Genomic DNA, 24,114 nt, shown 5'->3' on the forward strand with positions numbered 1-24,114 from the left:
CAGAGGCCAGATCGACGAAGCTTCTCAGCTGACAGAATAACGCGCTGTTTAAAGCCTAGTCAGCCTTGCTTCCACGCGTTTCCTTGAATCTGACCCTAGCCAAGGATCCGACCCTCCCGAGTTCAGTAAGGTAACAACAACTAAAACCATGACAGCATCCTCATCTTCTTTACGTCACGATGCGAATCACAACAGATTTTGTACTCTGAAAGTGTCCCAGCCTAAACACACGAAGACAACGTCGATGAGCAATGTGAGAGCCTGCACGTATCCAAACTTTTAGATCATCGGTTGCTCATAGAAGGCCGCCTGAAAGAAGAGCGGCTGTGACCATGTCAGGTTCCGCTGGCTGTATGGTGGACTTTATGTCTGAATTGATGCTTGCCACGTCTCGAAGCTCCTTCGAAAGAAGAAAGCTCATGATGGAGAACAGGATACATGAATAAATCTCAGTCTACTGCTTGTTTATGTGGCTAGAATGATGGCGCAGTAGTGTGGTTGCACCTCATACATAAAAACCTTAACAAGTCTCAAGCCTACTTTAACATAGAAACATGCGAAATGGATGATTTGACGTCAACGCGAGCTCTAGGACGCTTACTCTTTTTCTTGGATGAGGTGATTGCGAGGTAGTGGACATGTCTCGTGTGAGCATGAATGGTGGACCCATACGCACGGACGCGCGTGTTAGCGCGACATTGCCCCAAGTGACAGCATGGAACAAGTCAACCGCAACATGGCGGCACCAAATGATTCCGACGCGTCGCTGTCGGCCGAGTTGAAGCAGACGTCCGCTCAGTCGCCTTCGACACCCACCGCGGTAGCATTGGCTAAGCAGCCTCCGCCAGAGACGAAAGAGAGCTTATGGCTGCGCCGCCTGTCCATCCTCTCCTTTTGGGTGGTCGTGGTGTTCCTGGGCCTACCAATATGGCTGAAGACAACAGCCATCTACAGGGCAGAGCTGCCACTGCAGGACATGACGGACTGGGCTGAGGGCAAGGTAGATCCCCCCAAAGTATGACATCCTGTCACCAACACAGCTGACACCGCGGCAGGTCTGTAAGCCAGTCTTCCCTCTGCGCATCGCTGTAGAGGCCCCGATCCCTTCCACGGATGCGCAACATCTCCTCCGTACGACGCAACATGCCCTCGACGATATCAACGACTTCTCTGCCCACCACCTCCGACTGATGCTCGCCGATTCTCCCTCGCAGCAAAACGCCTCGCAACAAGTCATTGTCGATGGAACCAGCATCCAGAGCGATGACAAGGACGTGGCCCTGGTCATCCGACTGATACCTGTCGAGACGGGCACAACGCCACGGTCGCAGCTGCAGCCATATTCGCCAACGCTAGACGTATACTACTCGCCCAACCAGATTCCATCGCAGTCGTCGACTGGCTCGAGTCTCGCTACATTCCTCGCTCAGGAACTACACAACATATTTGGTGAAGAGCAGGCGCAGTTGGCGCACGTGTTGTCGGCTACTTCTGGTGCACATGCTGCCAAAGTTAAGGCGCTTTCTCCAGAAACGTCCGCAGAGCTTCAGCGCCAGTCCACGCGCGCCCTGAAGTATGCTCCAACATACCACCTGACGTTCTCCTTGTTCAGTCCCTCCTACGCACCTTCCCAGTGGGACATCGAGACTGCTCTCCAGACGTACATGAGCCCCCTTCTTGACGCCTTCTCCGCCATCAGCAACTTTACCGTCGATACACAAGTGCAACTTTACGCAACATTCGCTCCGTCTGTTCGCCAGCCGGAGTACGATGAAACTACAAAGGCATGGACTCTCCGCAAGGAAGACCTTAGTGGGTTCGTGAACGCGGCTGAGTGGCCTCTCAGTCCCAGCATTGGCGAGGGGCCGACCGTCAACTTCATTCTGTATGTACCGGATCACACGCAGTCTCCGCTTCTGGTCAAGGAGAATGCAGGGTACAGCTGGTTAATTCCGCAATGGGGTGGTGTACACATACTGAACTTGGAGGGCGAGGCAGACACGCCGGCTGCTTTGACTGCTGAAATGCTCGCACCAGCGATGCACACATTCTCGAATCAGCTCATCTCGTTGTTCGGTCTGCCGCAGAGTCCGGCATCTTTGCCACTTCGCATCTCGACTCTTGAACGCGTCCGAGCTGCATCCCTTATCTTCTCAGCATCTTCCACGTTGGGAGCCTTAGCTCAAGTGTACCAGAAGCTTCCTTCTATCCCAGTACCCGATAACGTTGCCCAGTCTACGCAAGAGACGATTGCACATTTACAGCAAGCCTGCGACTTTCTTCGAGATGGCCGCTTCGCAAGCGCTCTGGAACACGCCCGTGCTGCAGAGGTGGAGGCCGAAAAAGCTTTCTTCGAGCGCTCCATGGTCGGACAGGTCTACTTCCCTGACGAACACAAGGTGGCTGTGTACCTACCCCTACTAGGGCCAGTTGCCGTCCCACTGATCATGGCTGCTTTGAAGGAGCTGAAAGCAGTGCTAAAGCGAGGCTGAAAGCCACGTCGCTTGTCTTATCCCTAGTACGCCCTGTGGATTCCAGAGATCTTGGTACCCAAATCCCACCGGGTTATATCAATCGCTGACGATTGTCACATGTTTCGAAGTATGTTCCGAGGGAACCACAATACCATCCAGAGAGAGCCATGCAGTCGCTTCATGAGTCCTGTTTAGTAGTACAACAGTAGGCTCACGTTGATGGCACGCTATATTAGTCCGTCGGATGTGCACTACTGTACTAATGACCCGAATGATGCCCCGCTGCGGGGTAGCGTAGGGTGGAGCGAGCAACCTCTACCATCACTGGTTATGCGACTCATAGGTTCAATATCAACAAGTCCACGTCCTTAATGTTCGCCCTGCTCGATTGTCTCATGTCCGGTACCTTTCATTGGTCTTTCCTATCCGTATAGCCCCTGAACGTACTCGGGCGGTGGCTTACGTCCACCACAACTAGTTACATACCTCCACTACTGATGTCTGGATTCGGCTTAGTATGTGTGATGCTGGAGGCGGGACATTGATACCCTCGGTACATAGCGCAACTTCTATAAGACTGATCTATTCTACGATCAACCTTCTATGACCACCCACATAACAGCTCTCATCATGCCTCTCTCCACTAAAGCTGTTGAAGATATTAAGAGCACTCTAGATGGTTTCATTGGAGATGGCTCACCGGGTCTCGCCTTCCACGCTATCGACAAATCGGGCAAAACACTTGTCGAGCATGCTTCAGGTATGCTGGGTGTAGACTCCAAGGAGCCTATGAACACTCAGACTACCACCTTTTGGATTGCTTCTTGCACAAAACTGGTCACTGCAATTGCTGTGCTGCAGCTTGTCGAACAGGGCAAGGTACCGTTGGATGATGCTGAATTCATCAAGAAAACCGTGCCGGAATTATCAGAGAAAAAGGTCTATGCAGATGGTGTCAACAGTGTTGAGCAAGAGAAGGGAATCACAGTACGAATGCTGCTGAGCCATACCGCAGGATTTGGATACCGGTTCGCGGATCCGAGGCTCGTAGCGGATGGCATCGAAGGGAGCAGTGGAGACAAACGCGACATTCTCGATTCGAAGCTGGTGAATCAACCGGGAAGTATGTGGGAGTATGGAGTAAGTTGCACGTAAATCCTTCTTCCCGTCCCAGGTACTGACGGAATCGCAGGTCAATATGGACTGGGCCGGTATCGTTCTCGAGCGCGTCACGGGGCAAACACTAGGAGAATACTTCCAAGAACATGTCTTCACGCCCGTAGGTATTGCCGCAGAAGGCGCGACCATGTTCCCCTCCAAGGAAGCGCAAAAGAATCTAGCACATATGCATCAACGCGAAACCGACGGCACCCTCAAAGAGCGCGAACATCTCTACAACGGCCCTCTTTCCTGCCCCCAAGAAAAGCAAAAGGAATTCCTCCAATCCGGCGGCGCAGGACTCTGGTCAAGACCCAGCGAATACGTCAAGATCCTCGCTGCTCTACTAAACGACGGAACGAGTCCACAAACCCAGAAGCGCATCCTCAAGAAGGAGACAGTCGACCTCATGTGGGAGAATCAAATCCCCTCCCAGCCCGACTTTGCACGTGCCAACGTCCCGCCCGCGAACCCTTTGCTCGTCAACCAAGCAGCGGATATGTATCCCCAGCCCGGAAATCCTCCTCAGGGATGGGGCTTTGGCGGTTTCATCACGATTGAGCCGGGTCAGTCTGGTCGTGGGGCTAATACGCTGTGGTGGATGGGTTTGTGTAACTGCTTTTGGTGGGTGGACAGGGAGAAGGGGGTTGCGGGTATGCTGGCTTCGCAGGTGCTTCCGAATGGAGATCCTAAGGTCATCCCGGCTTGGTTTATGGCTGAGAAAGGTGTGTATGATGGGTTGCAGTAAGGAACTCGATGAGTACGATGCATAAGGCGTCTTTGATTGGCGGTGTCACGTAGCAATGCGCGCAAACAGAGGCCGTTGGTCTAAAGGCAGGTGATGGAAAGCAACCGCACTAGAAAAAGAACTCATAATGCCTCCATGTACAGCAGCTTCCTTGTCTGCGCGCGCGTTTGCTTGTCAAATAGATACTTCAAGATATAAAGCAAGCATCCCCCAAGACGCGAGCAAGAAGAAAGATCTATCTCTGCTACAAGACGCCAAATTTCTTCACTTCCACGACTCCGACTATCTACTCGGCACCTCAATCCTCAATCTACATTCTACAAGTGAGCAAACCTCATCCACTACATCTACACAACATCACAATGATACTCTCCCGCCTCCTATCCATCACCCTCCGCTTCGCGCAATTCGTCTGCGCAGCCGTAGTCCTCGTCCTGACATCCATCCTCCTCCACCAAATCCGCCACATGGACGCCAGCGACTGCCATGGCCGCCTCATCTACAGCGTCATGATAGCCGGCATATCGGTCGTCGCATCCCTTCTCTGGCTCTTACCCACCACGTCTCACATCGTCAATTTTGTCGGCGATCTTATCTTTTGCGGCGCGTGGGTCGCTGCCTTTGGCTTGCTGCAGGATTATTATAGGAATGGTATGGACTGTGGTGGTATTTGGGAGTGGGATCGGATGATGATTAGGAATGGGATGTGCAGTAGGTGGAATGCGGCTCAGGCGTTCGGGTTTCTGAGCGCGGTGTTTTGGTTCGTGAGTTTTGGCTTGGGGGTGTTGGTTTGGAGGAGGGGTGGTGGCAAGCGGGGAGGTGTGGGTAGGGTGTGATGATGTGCATGGTAGCTTTGCGATGGATGGTTTGCAAGCTGCTTTTTCTTGCGAGACCTGCGACTGCAATACGTGCTTTGGACATTTGGTTGCTGCATCGTTGTGCGGCTTGGAATCTTGAGGAAGCCGCGGACGGGACCTCGGAACGCGCTGTCGCCTTAGACCAGGCCTGGTATAGTAAGAATCATCATCAACACCGACTGAATTTACGCCTTGTAAACCCTAACATACAACTCTCGTCGCCGTGCAAGTCCGAGCTCTAAATCTGCGCTACATACATGCCCTGCCATCTCGTCTCTGATTCGTTGCTGGTCATCAGGCGTCCAAGGGGTTCGTAGATCCTGCGAAATTCTCCACCCGTCTAGGCTGCCAGCGTCCCCGTCCGGCAAGTTCTTACTTGATTCCTCGGGAAGCGGGATTTCGCACGACGTTTGCCCTAGAGCTGGATCATCAGGCCCCATGGAAGCCTGGAATGTTGTATATGGCTAATGCACTGCACAGGCAGCATGCTGTCTAGGTCTGGCGCCGTCAAATCTAGGTACATGGCGCTCATTGTATAAAGATACTCCATCGTCCGCTCTTCATGCTCACATCTTCACGGCCGATATTGCATCACATCGCGAAATACTTGCACCATGTTATCACCACTCACTATCGGTCTTGGCTTGCTACCACTGCTCAGCGCAGCGTATCTCGAGGAGCCTCCAACTACTGCGGCTCCAGACACCGTTGCAGACTGCTCATGGTGGCATGTCGCCGCAGAGACCGACACATGCACCAGTATAGGTGCATACTGGGGACTCACAGATGCGCAGTTGACGGAATATGTACGACACGAACGCCACAACACTCTACGCATATACTGACATCTGAAACAGAACCCAAGTCTGGCCGATGGCTGCAAAGTCATTCCGGGTGACTCTTACTGCATTGAGAGGAACTTGGGCAAGCCTGTACCGTCATCTGCCACCAGCACTCTTGTGACTGTGACAATCACCAGCCAGACGCCTACGCCTACTCCCACGACGCCTTTAGAGATCTGTGAGGAAGAAGCCGGTAGTTACGCGAGATACTGCCCACGTTGTCTTTACCGCTGCGAGAACGCGACACAGAACATGGCACAGTGCTTCTACAGTACTTTCTTCACTATCAATGGCGTTCAGAGTCAATGCTGGCAGCATGGAGGCAACGATTGTGCGAACCAGGCGGCGGCCGCTGTGTGCCCGGACCAATAGGCCATGTCGCGGCCAGGCAGTGACCACAAGAAGTGGACTAGACCTTCAACAGACATGGTACTGGGTACATGGGTAAAACCATTGAAGGAGAGAGCTGATGAACGCCAAGAATAACATATCTACTCCATGAGTTCCACGATCTTGGCCAGATCTATCGGAGATTTGGAGGGTTACCCTGATGGATCTTCTTCGTCATCTTTGTGGGCCATTGTACAGACGGCAGGCTATGCACACACAAGTGTCACCACAGCGCACGAGTTTCAGCAGACAATATAGATGAAATCCTCGATTTAGCGGCGGTTGAGAACGGATGAGTTGTGCAAATCTTGGAAGTCCATTGCGGTGATGAGTGACACCGACGGCGGTGTCATAGCCGCCAAAATTGACGACTTGCCCACCTCTTCGCATTCGCGATCGCAGTTTTAGCCTCTTAGATGTTGATGCATCTAATACCGTCAATCAGCGTTGTGGACATTGGCTAACATGCATTAGTACCGTCACGCAATGGCAAAACACCAGTGCGCCAAGTTGTATATGTTTGCTCACATATACTCGACACCACCTCGCCTAAACACAATGCTTGCACGTTTGCATCAGCCGGCATGCAAATAAAGATACGCGATGTGCTTCCCCGCAATCGACATACTATCCCCCGATGCACGATCTCGCGTTTGACTCCCGAGGAGCTCATCCGGCACCTGACTAGGGAGCTTAACCACCGGCCAAGACAACGTCGACCCACCATATATTAAGCTGAAGCACACATTCTTAGCTAGCGCACGATCGCATACTGGAAAGAGCATGTGTGACCTTTTCACCCCGGATCCATCTATGACAAAGGGCCCAACTAGAGCCTCACCCCCGACGTAATAGGCCCGATAGAATATATCAAGCCCACATTTACTGGTGGTTGGCGCGATGATTTTATCCCTTTGCAATCAAAATGGTTGCAGACGAGAGTGTGCGGTGGGCAGCCAAGAAGTGATGGAGGACGAATGCAAGGGCTTTTTAGTGTATTGGGGACGTCTTAGCACGATAGGGACGTCTTGGTACAATGGGGACGTTTTAGTGTAATAGGAACGTTTTTTTGGTATATAACATGCCTTGAACTTGACTCAGTTACCTACATCGCCATCAGCTCGTTCTGCATCTTCCTCGATTCTTTCGCATCCATCAGCATGAAGTACTCATTCACTCTCGCCGTTGCGGCTTTGTGCGTTGAAAGCAGTGTCGCAACACCGCTCAACCTAGAAGCCAGACAGGTAACCAACACCACTCCTACTCCAAAGACTCTACTGACATCTGTTCAGCAAGGCAGTGGCGCAGGTCCCTACGCTCCGGGCACTTACAAGACCGAAAGCTCTCTCCAAGGCCACACAATCTACTACCCAACCAAGAGCACCGGCTCCGAAAAGCTCCCTGTGCTCGTCTGGGGCAACGGTGCATGCAGCACCGACGGCCGCTCGAACTCGGCTCTCTTGCAGAACATCGCCAGTTACGGTTTCTTGGCTATCGCTGAGGGTGGCCCCAACGGGGGCGGTACCTCCAATGCCCAGACCATGAGACAGGCCATTGACTGGGTCACCCAGAACGCCGGCAAAGGGAACTATGCCAATGTCGATGCGAGCAAGATTATGGCCGCAGGCTTCTCATGCGGTGGCGTTGAAGCCATCGACAACATCTGGGACAGCCGCGTCGACACCATCGGAATCATCAGCTCAGGTCTGCTGACAAACTATACTGCGGCCAGTAACTGGAGGAAGCCAGTGCTTTTTGTATTGGGTGGTTCAGGTGACATCGCTTACGGAAACGTAAGTTCTCCTTACCTACTCCATTCTGTTGCGTGCAAGATGAGCTGAAAAGGATTCTAGGGCGAGCGTGATTACAAGAACATGCCTGCTGGTGTTCCGACCTGGAAGGGCAACATTCCCGTCGGCCACGGCGGTACACTCGGCGATGCTAATGGCGGCCGTTTTGGCAAGGCGATCCTTAACTGGATGCTGTGGACTATGAAGGGAAACACGCAGGCGGCATCTTACTTTACCAGTGGTTACCAGGCTGATGGATATCAAGTCGAGTCTAAGAGCTTGAACTCTTTGAAGCCGTTCTGAGTGTTGGGACGCTTGAGGTGGAACGCGAAGACGTAGTCGTATAGACCTTGGGAGTGTTACGAAAGAGACCGTATCGGATGCTAGTCGTCCTCACTCGAATTTATCAGAATTTAGCAAGAAATCCAGTGGTATCAACATGTGCTTTTCATAGTCAGACTTTTCGACGTTGTCAGCGCTCGACGGCACCAAATTCCTATCCCTACACCCCACTAACCTCTCCGCGTTAGAGCTCCCGTCAGCATTCACCCACCCCACCATGGATACCCCAACAACATCATCGACTCATCCCAGTACCGTAAGACAACACACCAAACCATCCCATCTCAACATCACCTCTCTACCCAAAATGTCCACCCCCCTCGCCACAGTAGCCATCCTCTCAATCGGGCAAATGGGCCTCGGCATCGCCGCACTCCTCACCTCGCACAACTACCGCATAACAACCAACATCAGCGGCCGCAGCGCCGCCACAAAAGCGCGCGCAGAATCCGCTGGCATACACCTCTACGCTACAGACGAAGAGCTCGTCGCAGATGCAGATTACATACTGAGTATCGTGCCACCACGTGACGCAGCGGCGACGGCGAAACGCGTGGTATCTGCGCTGCAATCGGAGAGATGTGAGAGCGAGAGGAGAGAGAAGGGGAAGGGCGCGGTGTGGTATTTGGACTTGAATGCTATTAGTCCGGACACAGTGAGGAGTATAGCGGGACTGTTTGAGCAGAACGAGAAGGGTGTTGTGTTTGTAGACGGGGGCATCATTGGTGGCCCACCAGCGCCGCCGTCACAAACAGAACAGAGTGCATGGACAAGACCCGGTATCCCGCTATCGGGACCTCATCCGCTGGACTCCGCACCCATTTCCGGGGCCCATCTAGCTGAAGTACTTAACACGCGGTATCTCGGCGGGGAAGTCGGGACAGCGTCGGGGCTGAAATGCTGTTTCGCGGCGCTGTCAAAGGGGTTTACAGCATTGGCGCTGCAATCTTTCTCGTCGGCGGAGTCGCTGGGTGTGCTGGATCCGTTGCGTGAGTATCTTGATGTGTATAATCCTGGTGCGAGACCGAAGGCAGAAAAGAGTGTGGTGGGGTGTACGGGGAAGGCTTATCGGTGGGTGGAGGAGATGATGCAAATTGGTGAGTGTTTTCGAACGGAAGGTGGGACGGCGGGTGAGGCGAGTGTGTTCAGGGAGATTGCTGGCGTGTTTACTGGGTTGGCTGATGTTGTGGAGAGGAACGGGAAGGAGGAGATGGGGAGTGTGGAGGGCGTCGTTGGAGCGCTGTTGAAGGATCAGAAGAACAAGAAGAACTAGTGGGAGCGCAGGTCTGCTGTCTTAGTGGTACGCACATGCGATCTTCCTGCATAAACGCGCATTGTCATTAGACGTATTCAGATTGGAACACCATACCCCCGCGCTATGCTACTTAACAGAATCATGGTCATCAATTTAACATAAATCATGCCCTCCGAGCATTACGGCCATCACCATAGGCCAATGTGCGTCCCATATCCATTACCGTACTCGATCCTGCCGCACTACTACCGCTGACGCCCCTCTTGTGCCCGGCCTCCATACTGCTTCTGCCCTCAACCAGCGTCCTTCGTCCATCGACGCTCTGTCCAACGAGCCTACCACTGAATTGGTGCCAGCAGTTGGGCGCTTGGAGGATATACTTTTCCATCGCAATCCTAAATCTGTTCCTATAGTCACGCGGCGATGTAATGGTAGGCTTGTTCTTGCCGCGGTCCTTGATCCAACTCTCCAGCTTCTTGTCCCAGGTGTAGGTGCGAATGCAGTCGATGATGCCTACGATGATCTCGCGTTGTGTGTCGTCGAACCCTGCCATGAGGGAATAGTCCATGACGTTGTTTTGTGATAGGAAGAGTGTATCGTTGAAAACACTGGCTTTGAGCAACTTCTTGGTGTGCTCACGGACGAAGATGGGCGTCTCAGAGTAGATGATGTCAACAAGATTCTCGTCGAGAAGAACTTCATCGCGTTCGCCCGTGGCTTGGATCTTGCGATTGCGCATGCTACCTTTGAGATCGTAGCGGCGGTTGGGTTCGCGATCGTAGAAGAGGTTTTCCATAACGAGCATGTACCAGTCAAAGTCCCGGCCGGTGGGTGTTTTGATTTGGACTTGGAACAGGCCAAACATCTTCGCGATGACGCTGGGCAATGATTTGAAGAGATTCTGGTGCGTGAAGGCAAAGTAATTGGGTCCGAACTTGAAGAATGCTTGAACTTCGACTGGAGAGAGTGACTTTAGGACGAATCGGTCGTCGAGGGTTTTCAGAAAGATTGACTTGGATTTCCCGCCCTTAGAATCCCATTTCGAACAGCGGGAGAGGGACTCCACAAAACGTTCTGCCACACCGCATTTGCGGCGGAGTGCATCGAAAGATTGAGCGTAGAATATCTTGCAGTGCGCCTTTACCCCGCGATTGGTGAAACTGTAGCGGATGTTGTGGTTTTCTTCATGCAGCAGGTTTCGTTCGACTGACTCTTCAAATGTTTCCATAACGCCATCACTTGAAGTAAAATCGCGGAAAGTTTGTCGTTTGGCAACATAATCGGGACACGACAGCGCCAATGCGATGATGGAACTGGGTTCGTCTTCCCGGATGATGATATCCGAGTTCTCCCAGACGTGCTCGATCTGTGAGAATGGATATTCAAGCGGTGTCCATCCACTTGCTGATCGCTCGGACCAGAAACTGGTAAGAATCTTGAGTAACGTGTTCTTCTCATGTTTGGGGAGCTCAAGAGAGTTTTCCAGCTGCGAGTCACTTAGACTCAGAAGTTGAGAACCTGCGAGGCTTTCCGGTAGAGGAATGTCTTCTGGCGTCGTCTCCGTATCACTGATGTCATTCTCGGGATCTGATGGGAAGTGGCTTGGCGACTTGGGTGACTCATCGCTGCTGGGAAGTTGGGCCATTTCATCATGAGGGTGTCGCCTCTCAACCGGTGACTGAGATGCTGTTGTGTCACCTGTGTGCTCTGTAAAGGTGCTGTCGCCAAGTGTACTGTTGTCTAGACTCGCCCGAGGAGGAGTTGGAGTACGCAGATCTTCATCAGAATCCTCATTCTCTTGTACAGCGTCATGAACATTCTTGTACACCTCGACCACCGGTTTAGAGGAGGCAAGTGGGAACGCGCGCACTTGCCTAGCTCGATCGTTACGTCTCTCGCGCATACGCTGGTTCTGAAATTCTCGTGACAGCTGTTCGAAATGCTGCGCAATCTTCGATACCTTGTTTTGGCTCTTGTAAGGTATCGACCGAGGTATGCGAGATGAAGACTTGGGTTGCTTTGGGGTAGACAACCCTAGCCCAAGTCGTTCTGTCATACGCTCAAAAGCCTTTGTAGAGTCGTTGGAGTTCGGCTTCGGACTAGTGGGCCCGTTATTGGAGACCGATGAGCCTGGGAAAGGGCCGATATGTTTAGCAATATTTCCAGGCTGAGATTGTGTTCTCACAAGTGCTGTTGGCCGGGCCGGCGTCTCACGTCGACCGGGCTCGACCAGCCGCGGAATTTTGCTTTCAGCTGTGATGTTCGAAGCTGACGGCAATGGTGATGGGCTACTCGGCATGTTCTCAATCGCTTCAGCAAGCGACTTATCAATCGGATTTACCCTCGGAAGACTGGTAGGTGTAGGCGACCCTTCGTCGTACTTGTTAGGATCAGAAGCAACAGTTGGTGTCTTGGTGAGTTCTTCGTTGCCGACTGCAGGTGTCTCAGGATAGTTGGAGGGCACTGCAAGATCCAGGTGACGAACGTCTTCTCGCTCAAGTGCCTCCCGCGGGGTCTGGATTGGCAAATCTGAACTAGGCTTGGTCAGAGGGGGCGTGGTGGGTCCAGACGTCTGTTCTCCCCCATCCGCAGGCTGATCGCTAGTCGAACTCTCTTCTTTGACAACGGAGCTCAACATGTCGCGGGCCATTTCTGGTGACAGATTAGATGGCCTCGGCGATAACGCAATCGACTCATCCTTCTCATCGATGTACGAATCGTCCGCACCTGATTCCCCGCCCTCGTCCACAGATGCCAAAGAGCTCGTAGACTCATCCCGCTCCAGGAATCTCTTCAGTTGCATGTTCGCATACCTCCTAATATCTCGCTCGGACGGGAAGAACTGCTGCTCAAACTCCAGAAAAGTCACATCCCAGGCGATTGCCTTTTCCTGAATGGCGCGAATGGCGCGATTCATGGGGATGATTTCGTAGTATTTGGAGTTCATGTACTTGTCTTGGAGTTTGGATTTCAGCCACTCGTGTTCCTCGTTCGCGCGTTTTAGAAGTATCTCAACTTCCTTGCGGCAAACATCCACCTTCTCTGGAATGACATCTTCGACATGTATCCCCTGGATACGAGCGCGAAGCGAGTCCATGAAGCAGTCCAACTTCTCCTCGATCATCGAATATTGGCTATTCTTCAACCTTAGGTCGCTATCCACTTTCCAGGTCACATTCGGCTTGGGAGCGATGACCTCGTACATCGGTACGGGGTCATACTGGATACGTAGAGCAACATTGCTGTAGCCGAAGTAGCGAACGTGGTCCTTGTGAATGTCATGGGGACATATACCCGCTCGTGGATGCAGTTTAGTACTCCAGAAAGTCAACTCGAGGTATTTGGCGAAAGAGTATCTCCAACTCCACTCCGACATGGGAAAAGCTTGCGTTTCCTGGCCACATATTCGGCAACAGCTCCACATGAGAATGGTTTGATACATGCCTTTCAGCTTCGGTGGGTGCTTCTGGACAATGACCGTCATCTGACCTTCTCCATGCACGTATTGCCGAGAGTGATCGAGCATTCTCCGGTCGCAATTGCCCACTTCACAAGCAACACTGGCTGAAGTGCACAAGTCCTCCACGTATTGGCCCAATGTGCAGTCTGGCGTGAAGCCATCGTCGTAATCATGTTCTTGGTAAAAGCCAAGCGCGATGATTTCCGGTCCAATGCAGGGAGTTGAGGTTACAGTATTGACAACACTGTAGAGTACGGCAATCTTCTGGTGGTTGAACGGGTCGTAAAGATCCGTGTTACCCGAGAGATACTGCTCCCACTGTCGCTTCTGTGTCAGGTACTGATTCAGTGCCTTGTCGTATTCTGATGCATGCACTGCAGATAAGAATTCCCGAACTTGCTTTGAAGCCTTCTCCACCACGGTGTGGACCATCTCGGGCTGTACGAGTTCGAACTTCTGGCCAATTTCACCGGGCTTTTCGTCACTTTCATCAGCAGTGTACTGGTTCTTGAGCTTCTTCAGATGGCCAAGCTTTGCTTCGTACTGGCGGGCCTGTTCGAGCAGATAAGGTTGCATGAATTTGACGAATGGCGAAGAAGAGAGGATCTTTGTTCGGTGGTTTTCGACCATGTCGCTATAGTAAGAGGGTGCAGCATCGCTAGATCGCAGGTCGTTCCCATCATGCAACGCGTTAGGAGGCTGAGAAGCGGTATCGTCTCCACCGCTTTGAGTTCGTGAGCCGTCTTGATCTTGGCGGTCCAAGGCGAGAGTACCAGTAATGGATGCTGTTGGTGTATCTATGAATTCGTCGCGCATCAGGCAAGTCTCGAGCCGAAGATTGTACACGACATACGTCATGAACTCAGTAACGCGTTTCAACCTGACCAGGTTATGACTCTCGGCACCTCGTAGAACAATTGTGCAGCCTAGTTCTTTTTGGCACCCAGACAGAAAGATGTAGGTTTTCCTTGCATTCTTGTGCACGTAGGTCTTGACATCAAACCTGCCGCAAGACCCAAGATGGGTAGGGTCTATGGCCAACTTGTCGACGGATGAGATCATTTTCGAATTTGTGCATCGCGCGACAGCGTTCAGTACTGTAGGCTTGACGTTGTAGACTACGGCAATTCCCTCTTTCTCCAGGAATTCGAGTGCCAAGCCAGACACATTACGTTGTACGAGCAGGACGTGAGGTTGGAGAGCTGCGATACGACTTACGAGGTTACGAAGGTATTCCCGCTCCTGAGCGATGACGGGCTCAAGGCTCATGAAGTGTGTTTGGTGTCGCGCATACTCAATAGCGAAAGTGATGATGGCGATTCTTGGGTTGGGTATATTGCGCGGCATACTCCGCAGGGCAACGTTCTTGGTAAAGACCACTCCCGATACGTATGCGGTGTCCTTTGGCTTACCACCCGGGATCTTTTTCAACTTGATGTAGTTCCTCACGTCGATGTCATCTCCTCTATCTACATCAGGATTGACGTCATCTGTACACTGTCGTAAGATCGGGATCAAGGCCTTTTCCCAACTGGACGCGTGCGGTACTCCAGCGTCGTTCAACATCTGTATCAGGAGCTTTCGTGCATGATCTAGACTGGCCTTGTTGAGTTCGACCTTGGGTGTCATACCCTGCATTGATGCGCTACGGGTGATTCTCCCTCCGGGTGGTGTTGGTGAAGGAGACGGCTGGAGTTGTGGTGTTCCCGGTCCGCTACCGCCGTAGCCGGTATAAGGTCTTAGCAGGGTGTTGCTTTTCGATCGCCTTGGGGAGGCTCGGTGAGTTATGCTGCTTACGCTCAGATTCCTTCGTCGAGATGGTCGATTTCCGTTGCGGCTTGTGATGCTAATGTTATCTGCATCTCGAGCATGGCCCGCGCCTATGACACTCCTATCACCAGTCCTTGACTTTCCTTTTCTCATGGCTGCCAACAGACCACCTAAACCACCTCTTTCATGATCCAAATTCGCGCCAGCCGCAGGATCTTCTCTCAGAGTCGCGAAGATGCTGGCGTGATCTTCTTCGCTCGAGCCCTCGTCCGACATGAAGGGAGCAAGATCTGGGTCGATTATGTTATCGTGGTGGAAGGCCGACAGGCTTGGTTGACTGCGTGAGTTATCGTGATACTGATGGAAGGGCGCGCGATCGTCATGCTTGACATTACGCATGTGTTGGTGTTTGGAAGGGTGTCGTTTGTGGCTCGACGAACGGGGTCTCCCGCCCAGAGACCGCAGAGATCGCGACGAGCTCGGACGGGTCAAAGTTTGAGGACCAAGTTCTATGACATGTGACCGGCGTTTCTTTTCACTGCCCACCTTCCGAGACATGGGGATGCTGATGGTCGGTGTTCCGATCTTTGTATGATCACTCTCAACATGATCAGCCTCGTCGTCGTCCGAGTACTGAGTCCTATCCCCGTTGTCGTAAAGGGAACCTTGGTCGCCATCATCAGTGTAGTCGGACGAGTCATCGTCGTGGCCATATATGATACCCTCACACGGTTTGCACACCTTCAGGTTGCTTTGCTGTCCAAATATCTTACCTGACACGATAGACGTGCACTTGGAATCGAAGATTTGCCCACATGTACGGCAGTGATGCTTACGTCTGAAAGTAGTGAAAGCATCACCGCAGCTGAAACAAGCTTTAGCGTTCTCGTCTCGCATCCAAAACTCGCGGTCTAGGATCTTTCTTCGCATTTGAGTAAAGGTACTTCTTGACATGTTGTGTACCGCAGGCGCAGCCTGGGCTTGTCTCTGAATCTCTTCGATAGGCGCAACAGCAGGAGTGCGTATCGTGGAAGTTGTGATGATAGAGCTCAACCCGTCAGAAGAAGAGGCCCTGGAAGGCCGGTAGCCTGGGAGGTGTGAAGGACCGACATGGAGCATGGGGGGACGCTGCGGCTCCGGTGCGTGTATGGTAGTTTGGGAGCTAGCGGTGTTGTTGCGACCGAGTTGAATTCTCTCTGGGGACTTCTCAGACTGCTCCCTTGGCTTGTTAGGCGCAGAGCGGGTGGGTTGATACTGGCTGTCGGCGCGGGAGCTGACTCTGCTCAGACTTTCGCGCGGGGTGTCTGACCCGGCTTTGAAAGTGGCGCTATCACCCGCTTGACCTTCGCCTTTCACGAGCACCATATCATCGTCATCGGTATCGTCACTTTCCTGACCTGCCAGGTCAAAGTCGCCCTTCTGTCTCCTAGCAGCGTTGTCCCGGTTTGGAGCGAAGCGCGGGGAATCTAGCCTTTGGGCTCCTAGCGCAGGATCTCTCGGCGTGTTGCTTCTTGGTAAGTCGACGGTGGAGGTGCTTTGGCTCCTAGAGTGTGGGCCAGGGCTCAGAATCGAGGATTCGTCGTGTTTTGCTGTATGCCCTGTGTCGACGCTCGGGGTCATTGAGTTCCGGGACCGCGCAGTACCGAGCGAAGCCTTGGACGCATTCATGGACGTCTTACTGGAGAGCGTAGTACTAGATATGTTGGAGTCGCGGGAGGGAGGCAGGGCGTCGGGGAAGTTGGCTGTTGCCGGAGATTGCATGCGCGACGACGGCCTAGAGGTGACAACGGGTGAAGACACGGACGTCCCCCCTGGGCTTCGAGTGACAGCCGCTGACTTGGAGGCCGGCGAAGTCCCGCTCCTGCCATCTTGTGATTGTTCTCTGACGCCTCCTACAGAAGCTCGCAGGCGACTGTACAGCCCACTGAAGCCACCCTGTACCAAGTCTATGCCCTTGGGCTCACCAACTGAGCTCGGGGCCGGTGGCACGGTGAAGTCGTCGAAGGTGGTGAGCGTGTCGGAGCGTGATGCCTGGGCATGCATTTGGTAGAGCGAAGGCGGCTGCAGCGAGCCCCGCCGCGAGTCTCTGGACATGACTGCCGTCAGAGGAATTGCAGTCTGCGGGTGCAGTAGGAAGTATCGAGTGTGTCCAGACGGATCGGCGTCCGACAGTCGTCTGTAAAGAACAGCATCAGGCTTCAGGCGGGATCATGCCTAGGTAGTCTGGCGGACAGCGAGGTGGAGTCGAGGATGGCGGATGATTCGTTACACGTGTGTTGCTTCGGATTCATGGGAATGAGGAAGAAGATTCCAGGCGCCGACAGTAGTCAGCTACGACGGCACTGGCAGCTGGAGCATCACGAGGTGCATACAGCTAGCTAGGCATGCAGGAAACGCGGCGGGCCATGACGCGCAGCCGCCAAGGAATTCCGCTCGCTGTTCCGCCCCCACGTCCCTCGGCATGAATTCATGCCCTCCAGCCACGAGATGCAGCCGCCGTGAATGGTGGTCCAAGATCAAACGCGCCTGGCTGGACGAGTGAAGCATCAGCCGCTATTCTCAGTTAGACAGGACTCTATTATGTTCTCTCCACGAGTCCCCACACGGCTTGTTGTTCCTCCTCCCCGCACATCTCGCCGGGACCAGAACGCGTCGCGTCTCCCACTGGCGCCGCGACATCCCATTGCATGGCCCTTCGCCTCAGCGCCTGGCTTGAAGAAACGTTCGAGTCCCAGCTGCTGCTAGGCAACCAGTGGCTCCAGGACACCTTTGAGAAGAAGCGGCCTGGCGTTAGAGCCCAATTGCACAGGCAGTGGGACGTGTACCACGATAACGGATCGTCTCTGGATATCATCAACTACGTCCACTCTGACCGCAACAGCGCACTGCTGGTACTCAAGGCAGGTGATACTGCGCCATCGCTGCTGCCATATCTAACGTCAGCTGTACCAGGTCGCGCCTCTTACACTCACCGACGGCCAAGTCCAGATCCTCTCCCAATTCACGCCCACCTGCGCTCGGAACTTCCACCAAGATTTCCCCGCGCTACCGCACCTGTCCATCGGCACCACAGTAGCCGTCCGCACCTTCACTATCCGCCTTACCTCGTACGGCCCGTCGCGCGAAAGACTGCGCTTGATACTAGATCGGATCGATTGGCTGGGCGATAACCGCGAACGGGTACAGAATCTGAAGCGTGAGAGTCTGAGGCCACTGCATGCTTGCGACCAGATCGGTGTCTTGCTAGAGCAGCTGCGCCAGATCCGCGAGCGAGAGGACCGCCGATGCTTGGCATCTGGTGCTGAGGAAACGGACCTAGAAGCAGTCGACGACGCTACGGCGGATAACATGGGTTCAGATGGGAACATGCCGCATGGCAACGAGCTCCAATCACAGGTGATGGGCACCCAACTGCCATTTGGAACCCAACTGCCTCTCCCATCCCGTCCTCATGTAGGCAACGAGGAGCCACAGGTCATAGGAGTGAACCGGCTGGAGCCAGTCCTAGGCGGTAACACCCAACGAAAAGAGATACGGCCAGGTGCTGCTAACACCGACTACGAGAAGAAAGAAACACTGCTAGGCCTGATCGGCAGATCTTCCAATTCAAACGCCCGCAAACCTGGAGCGACCTCTGCAAGCGGTTTCGTGCAGTCAGCTTTCGGTAAGCAGCAAAGTGACGATACGCCGACTGTGAATGAATCTCTCGAAGCACCGTCAGATGCATTGCAGCAACAGTCAACAAGGTCCGGACCAGAAGCCGGGAATGAAGAGCCCTCGCCATCTGTGTCCAATCATGGGAGGAAGAGGGTCAAGAGGGTCCGCGAGATATCGCCCGAACCTGCAAAAGCTACCGAAGACGTTCGAACCGAGGAGCAAACCATTGAACAAAGTCTGATTGAGGACGACAATGAGACAATGCCTCCGTGCTCTTGGATGGCAGACTTGATCTTCAATAGCGAGACGCTAAAGGTACCTAGAATCCAGCGGAACTGTCTGGACAGGGAAACCAGTTGGCTAAAACCTCAACCCGGGGTTCAGCCTTTCCAGGCTGGAAACATGCCGCAATCAATACTCATGGCTTGTCATCGGATGGCTGACGAGAGAGCTGGCGCTGAAACTGACGATGAATCGGACCCAGATCCGTCTGCAGAGACTGTCGATCCATCGCCCGAGTCTCTGCCCCAAAAGACGCAAGATGATGAACCTGCCTTTACCAAAAATGACAGATCTGCGAGGACAAAAGATGATGAGCCCGTGACTACTCAAGACGACAGTGATGCCGGTAGGGAGAGGTCCTGGAGTACGTCGCCGGAGCCTCCACCACGTCCAGCAAGAGTCCACCAAGAACTTCCTCCTGACTCAAGCATCGAGAAGCCCGCATCTCATTCAGAACAGGATTCTGCGTCACAGCCAATGTCCGCCAGCAAGCAGTCACAAAATCGTTCTGTCGTCGAGATTTCAGATGACGACGAGCCAACTGGTCCATCATCCTCGCCACCCGTTCCAGCTGCACCCGCAGATTCTGACGATGAAATGAACATGGAAGAATTCGTTCCACAAGCCTTGGGCGAAGATCTTACACGGCACAGAAGAGAGACATCGGCAATCGGGAATGCTCCAAAGTCTGATCCCTTGCGGTCGCCTGTAGTTGTTCAAGTGAAAGAAACTCCATATGGAAAAGGCAAGAATGCTCCAGGCGCCCAAAGCTCAAGCGGCGAGCCAAAACAACAATCATCTACATCGATAGTTCATAGTACATACGATACGCCTAGTCTCTCTGATCTTGCCGAGCTTGGGGTCATGCAAAGTTCAGGCGACAAGCACAAGGGAGTTGAAGTGCCTAGCAGTGTACCCCAAGGCCCCAACGGCGATGACGCTGGAGACATAGAGATGCTAGACCATATCCCAGACGCACAAGATCTCAATGGCGAGACGGCTGCTGCACAGCCATCGCAACACAGGCTAGATCAAGGGACGAAGTCCACATCTTTCTCCCATGCAACGACCAAATCTACGCATCTATCGCCGGAAAACCGTGGCGCACAGTCATCACCGGCAGTACCTCATCTCGCTTCACAATCCATCAAGCGCAAGCTCATTAGTTCGCCGACCAAGAGCAAACGTCGACAATCTAAGAGACGCGAAATCAAAATTGTTGGTTTTGGAGACGAGGCTCCTTCTGCAATCGACCCAGTGGCTGCGTTACGCAAAGAACGAGACGAGTCTCTACGCAGATGGAGGGAGCAACGTAACTCTAGCACAAGCTTTGACAGTCGACCTGAGACTACGAGTAGATTTGCCACGGAAGATTCAGATGCAATGGATATTGACGGTGCTATCAAAGTGGAGAAAAAGGAGTCATCGCCCAGCATGTCCCCTCGGCATCAGGATCTATATGACGAACCGAGTCCTAGACAAGTAAAGCCCGCTGCAAACCCAGCTTCCCAGCCGCCCACAACACATCCTCAGTCACAAGGCCGCTCCCGTGATAATCGACCTCGTGGTCCCGTTCCGATACCTATGCAACCTCCACCAGCATCTTCAAAGCAAGTAGATCAAGATGACGTTCAAACCGTCTTCCAGTCCTTCAAATCCGCCTATCCACAATATGATGGCGATGAGAAGCACTTTCGAAATCAATGCACGCAGATGTATCAACTGGAACAGGAAGACAAGATGGTACCGAAATGGCAGTGGGACGACTTCATCATACGTAACAGGACCGACTACAGACAGTACGCCATGGACTGTATTGGTCAAGGAGAAGATCCGGAGCCATACCATCGCTTCTACAAGAACGAGATCCGTGATACCTTGTACAAAGAGGGCATTATTAAGAACACCAAGACGCTGCAAAGGGCGCTGGAGGAGCTTAGTGGTGGTCCACCTGTAAGACCAACCGAATCTAGACAGGAAGTCCAATCTGCCCCGAAGCCAAAACCAGTAAGGAAGTCACTCCCAGGTTCTTTCAACCAGCCTAAGAAACCCACACATGACCGCGTCAACAACGCCCACTCCCGTCCGCGCCAGTCCCTTCCTACAGACCCGCGTCCTCACGCCCAAAGCCCTCTCCGACCCAGCTCGCCCTCATCCGGATCCTCATCACGGCCCCAGCCACGCCCACCAAATCCCACGAAACGGGTACCCTCCACAACCCGACCCACACGCCAACCTTCCACCAACAACTCCCCCTCCAATACCGCCACCCCAACCGACCCAGCCCCCACCACCACAAGCACCGGCGACAAATACCGCGACTTCGTCTTCGCCATGCAACGCAGCGCCTCCTGGACCGGCAGCACCATAGTGAGTTCCACGCCCAAGGCCAAGAAGTGATAAGAGAACAATGGGCTAAGGTGTGTGTTTCCTTTTAGGTCGATCCAAAGAAACCGTGGCCGCAGAGTCTGGCTGGTAGACCGAGTGTGGCTGATGCGCCGAGGAGCAAGGTTGATGTGTTGGATTGGGGGGATGTGTTGGGGAAGATGGGGTGGAGGGGTGGGAAGTGAGGTCGGAAGGAATAGCTTGGATTTGGATGTGGCTGAAGAGGATTGGAAATGGTTTAAGACGGCTTGGGTCAGATGAGTGATATGTGTATTAGGATACCCTGGCTACTTGTTTTGTTAGAGAGGGCTTGAATACGGTACCATGAGACATTGAGGCATTGCTAGCACGATTCGAGCAACTATACATTAGCGACCACAAGGTCACAAGCAATTCCACAGATTTATGCGGAGTATTCCTTTGTGATGCAAGCGCTGAGAACTATGCGTGCAATCGTTCGATTACCAATATCATTGCAAGAGGGTATATACTCCCCGCCTCGTCCATATCTGACCTGGCAGCCAGTGAAACCCCATCAAACGCCTTGTTCCCATCTCATTCATACACATACCATACATATGCTAACACACACGCCAGCCCTAAGCGCCTGACGCCGACGTCCTCCACCTCCTCACACCCTGCAATCCGCTAGCACCAACCGTAACCACCAATAGCAGCGCATTGAACCCAGCCATCATATAGAACGGCGCACCAGGTCCCGTACTGTCGAATAGCGCACCGCCCGCTTTGGTCAGCAATAAGATACCAAAGCCACCCAGCAGACTGTACGTGCCCGCTATCGAGCCTTTGATGTGGTTATGCGATGACGTTCGTCTTGACGCGGATGCCGAGCGGGAAGATTGTATGTGTTCTGGAAGCAAAGGAGCATTTTCGTCCAGAGGAGTGATGGGCGCGCTGTGTGGTGGTGTGGCGCCTGCAGATGGATGCGACGTTGTTCCGATGGATGCGGAGGCCGAGTTGTGGAGATCTGTCGCGGAGCCATGTTCGTCGTTGTTGATGCCACGGCCGAGGAGGGCGAGGGAGCAGACGATGGCGCCGATCTGACTGATGCCTAGTAAAGCTACGATGAAGAAGATCGCGCCTGTGCCGTCTTCGCTCTTGTAGTCTGGGCTCGTGAGCGATCCGAAGGCCGAGTAGCCTGCTATACCAGATACAGCTGCTACTAGCAAGGGAACGTTGTATCGTGGAAATCGACCGGAAAGGTAGCCGAAGAGGGGTGCGGACATAAGTGCTATGAGCTGGCTGATGCCTGTTAACATCGCTGCAAGTTTGTAGGCTTCGGGACAAGCGACTTTGATGTCTGAGGGAATGTTGGAATCAACTCTGCAGCGACCAGTCTGGAGAAAGTAGTGGTTCGTGAAGAGAGGGATGAAGAGCGATATAGCGACTGAAGATGCGCGCGCGACGAATCCTCCGACGTAGCCGAGTCCGATGTTTGGGGAGGTGAAGCCGAGACGGACACTTTCCAGGAAGAGACCAGGGTATGATAGTACGACGTCGCGCGTCAGATGGGAATCTACATCTTTGTAGTCGCCTCTGCTGGTAAGGCGCTTCCAGCCTTTCGCCTCTTCGCCAGGTAGTTGGCGCAAGCCGAAGAAACAGCCCAGTGCCACCAGAAAAGCGATGGCCCCTACGACATAAAAAGCGTCTGCTACAGCTGTCGCGGGACGCTCGCCAGCATTTTGAAACTGTGTTGGCAGAGGTAGGAAGACAAACAGTGCAACTAGAGCACCACAGCCTGTGAACATGCCCACCAAGCCAGCAAGCTGTGACGTAGATGCGCCCGAATTCTTCTTCGCAGGTGTGTCTTGTGTATGATCTTCCGGAGAATTGGAGCGGAAACGCGCGGGCGTAATAGTGAGTTCGGACGATATCGAAGCAGCTGGCGCATGCGACCTGCCACGGCTACGCGTCGGCGATCGCGGATCGGGTTTGACATCCTTGACGAGAGTCATCGAGGGCAGAATTGCCGTCACCATAGTCGCGCTGTTCAAACATCAGCCTCAGTAGCCTATGCAAACAACCCAACTTCTCGAGACTTACGTAGCACTTCCACCCAGGCTGAACAGCAGTCTCGCAAGCAACAGCTCTGGATACACATTCCGCGCCTGCACAAGTACCCATAGCGCAACGCCTACAATGCTGTATCCCATAACCGCAACACTCCTCACACCCACGCGGTCGCTCAGTAGTCCCCACGCTGGACACGCAACAAGTGCTACCAGCTCATCCACAAACCCCAGCGTGCCGACCGCATCGCCGACATTGCGCGATTGGCCGATGCGCTGTGTGATGACAAAGGATATGGAGCTATTGAGGAAGACGAGGAAGCTTATGCTGAAGAGCGCCACGCCGAAGAGGTACGATGCGATCTGCGTGCGCGTGGCGGTGAATTGGAGGCCGAACATGATTGCGCGATTCGTGCTCGCGGTGAGCTGAGCAGGGCTATCGTGGGCGCATTGAGATGTCGTGTGGTGTTTGTGGAAGGGCGATGTCGCGTTGCGGCCGTTCGGTCCGAAGATGCGTGATGTCAGAGCTGTGGCTGGAGGGTGTGGCGGCAGACTGGTCTCATCACGTGTGCAGCGGCTCACCCAGAACGTGTCCGCGCTCAGCCCAACGCCGTCCAGGCCGTGATGGTCCGCGACGCAAGAGCCAAGTCTAGAGTAAGCTGCAACGTGCTTTA

General features: G+C 53.5%; 6 protein-coding genes across 6 annotated transcripts; 4 read left to right on the plus strand and 2 right to left on the minus strand.

Moving 5' to 3' along the window:
* Nucleotides 1-715: 715 nt before the first annotated feature.
* Nucleotides 716-2,492, plus strand: J4E78_008142 (uncharacterized protein; the record flags this gene model as incomplete). The annotated part of the gene is made up of 2 exons (XM_049368744.1): nucleotides 716-1,000; nucleotides 1,056-2,492. 2 exons carry the CDS (start codon nucleotides 716-718, stop codon nucleotides 2,490-2,492), a joined length of 1,722 nt encoding a protein of 573 aa, XP_049219709.1.
* A 612-nt stretch (nucleotides 2,493-3,104) lies between these two features.
* On the plus strand, nucleotides 3,105-4,380 carry J4E78_008143 (uncharacterized protein; the record flags this gene model as incomplete). Its single annotated transcript, XM_049368745.1, has 2 exons — nucleotides 3,105-3,614; nucleotides 3,667-4,380. The coding sequence occupies 2 exons, from the start codon at nucleotides 3,105-3,107 to the stop codon at nucleotides 4,378-4,380; spliced, it is 1,224 nt and encodes a 407-aa protein (XP_049219710.1).
* A 3,249-nt stretch (nucleotides 4,381-7,629) lies between these two features.
* On the plus strand, nucleotides 7,630-8,562 carry J4E78_008144 (uncharacterized protein; the record flags this gene model as incomplete). Its single annotated transcript, XM_049368746.1, has 3 exons — nucleotides 7,630-7,713; nucleotides 7,762-8,262; nucleotides 8,323-8,562. 3 exons carry the CDS (start codon nucleotides 7,630-7,632, stop codon nucleotides 8,560-8,562), a joined length of 825 nt encoding a protein of 274 aa, XP_049219711.1.
* Nucleotides 8,563-10,019: 1,457 nt separating this feature from the next.
* J4E78_008145 (uncharacterized protein) lies at nucleotides 10,020-17,180 on the minus strand (the record flags this gene model as incomplete). The annotated part of the gene is made up of 1 exon (XM_049368747.1): nucleotides 10,020-17,180. The coding sequence occupies one exon, from the start codon at nucleotides 17,178-17,180 to the stop codon at nucleotides 10,020-10,022; it is 7,161 nt and encodes a 2,386-aa protein (XP_049219712.1).
* Nucleotides 17,181-17,773: 593 nt separating this feature from the next.
* On the plus strand, nucleotides 17,774-21,425 carry J4E78_008146 (uncharacterized protein; the record flags this gene model as incomplete). The annotated part of the gene is made up of 2 exons (XM_049368748.1): nucleotides 17,774-17,977; nucleotides 18,030-21,425. The coding sequence occupies 2 exons, from the start codon at nucleotides 17,774-17,776 to the stop codon at nucleotides 21,423-21,425; spliced, it is 3,600 nt and encodes a 1,199-aa protein (XP_049219713.1).
* Nucleotides 21,426-22,009: 584 nt separating this feature from the next.
* Nucleotides 22,010-23,839, minus strand: J4E78_008147 (uncharacterized protein; the record flags this gene model as incomplete). The annotated part of the gene is made up of 2 exons (XM_049368749.1): nucleotides 22,010-23,417; nucleotides 23,475-23,839. The coding sequence occupies 2 exons, from the start codon at nucleotides 23,837-23,839 to the stop codon at nucleotides 22,010-22,012; spliced, it is 1,773 nt and encodes a 590-aa protein (XP_049219714.1).
* Between the last annotated feature and the right edge of the window lie 275 nt (nucleotides 23,840-24,114).

This window comes from Alternaria triticimaculans (assembly GCF_023758025.1).
Source record: "Alternaria triticimaculans strain BMP 0046 chromosome Unknown scaffold_13, whole genome shotgun sequence".
NCBI lineage: Eukaryota > Fungi > Ascomycota > Dothideomycetes > Pleosporales > Pleosporaceae > Alternaria > Alternaria triticimaculans.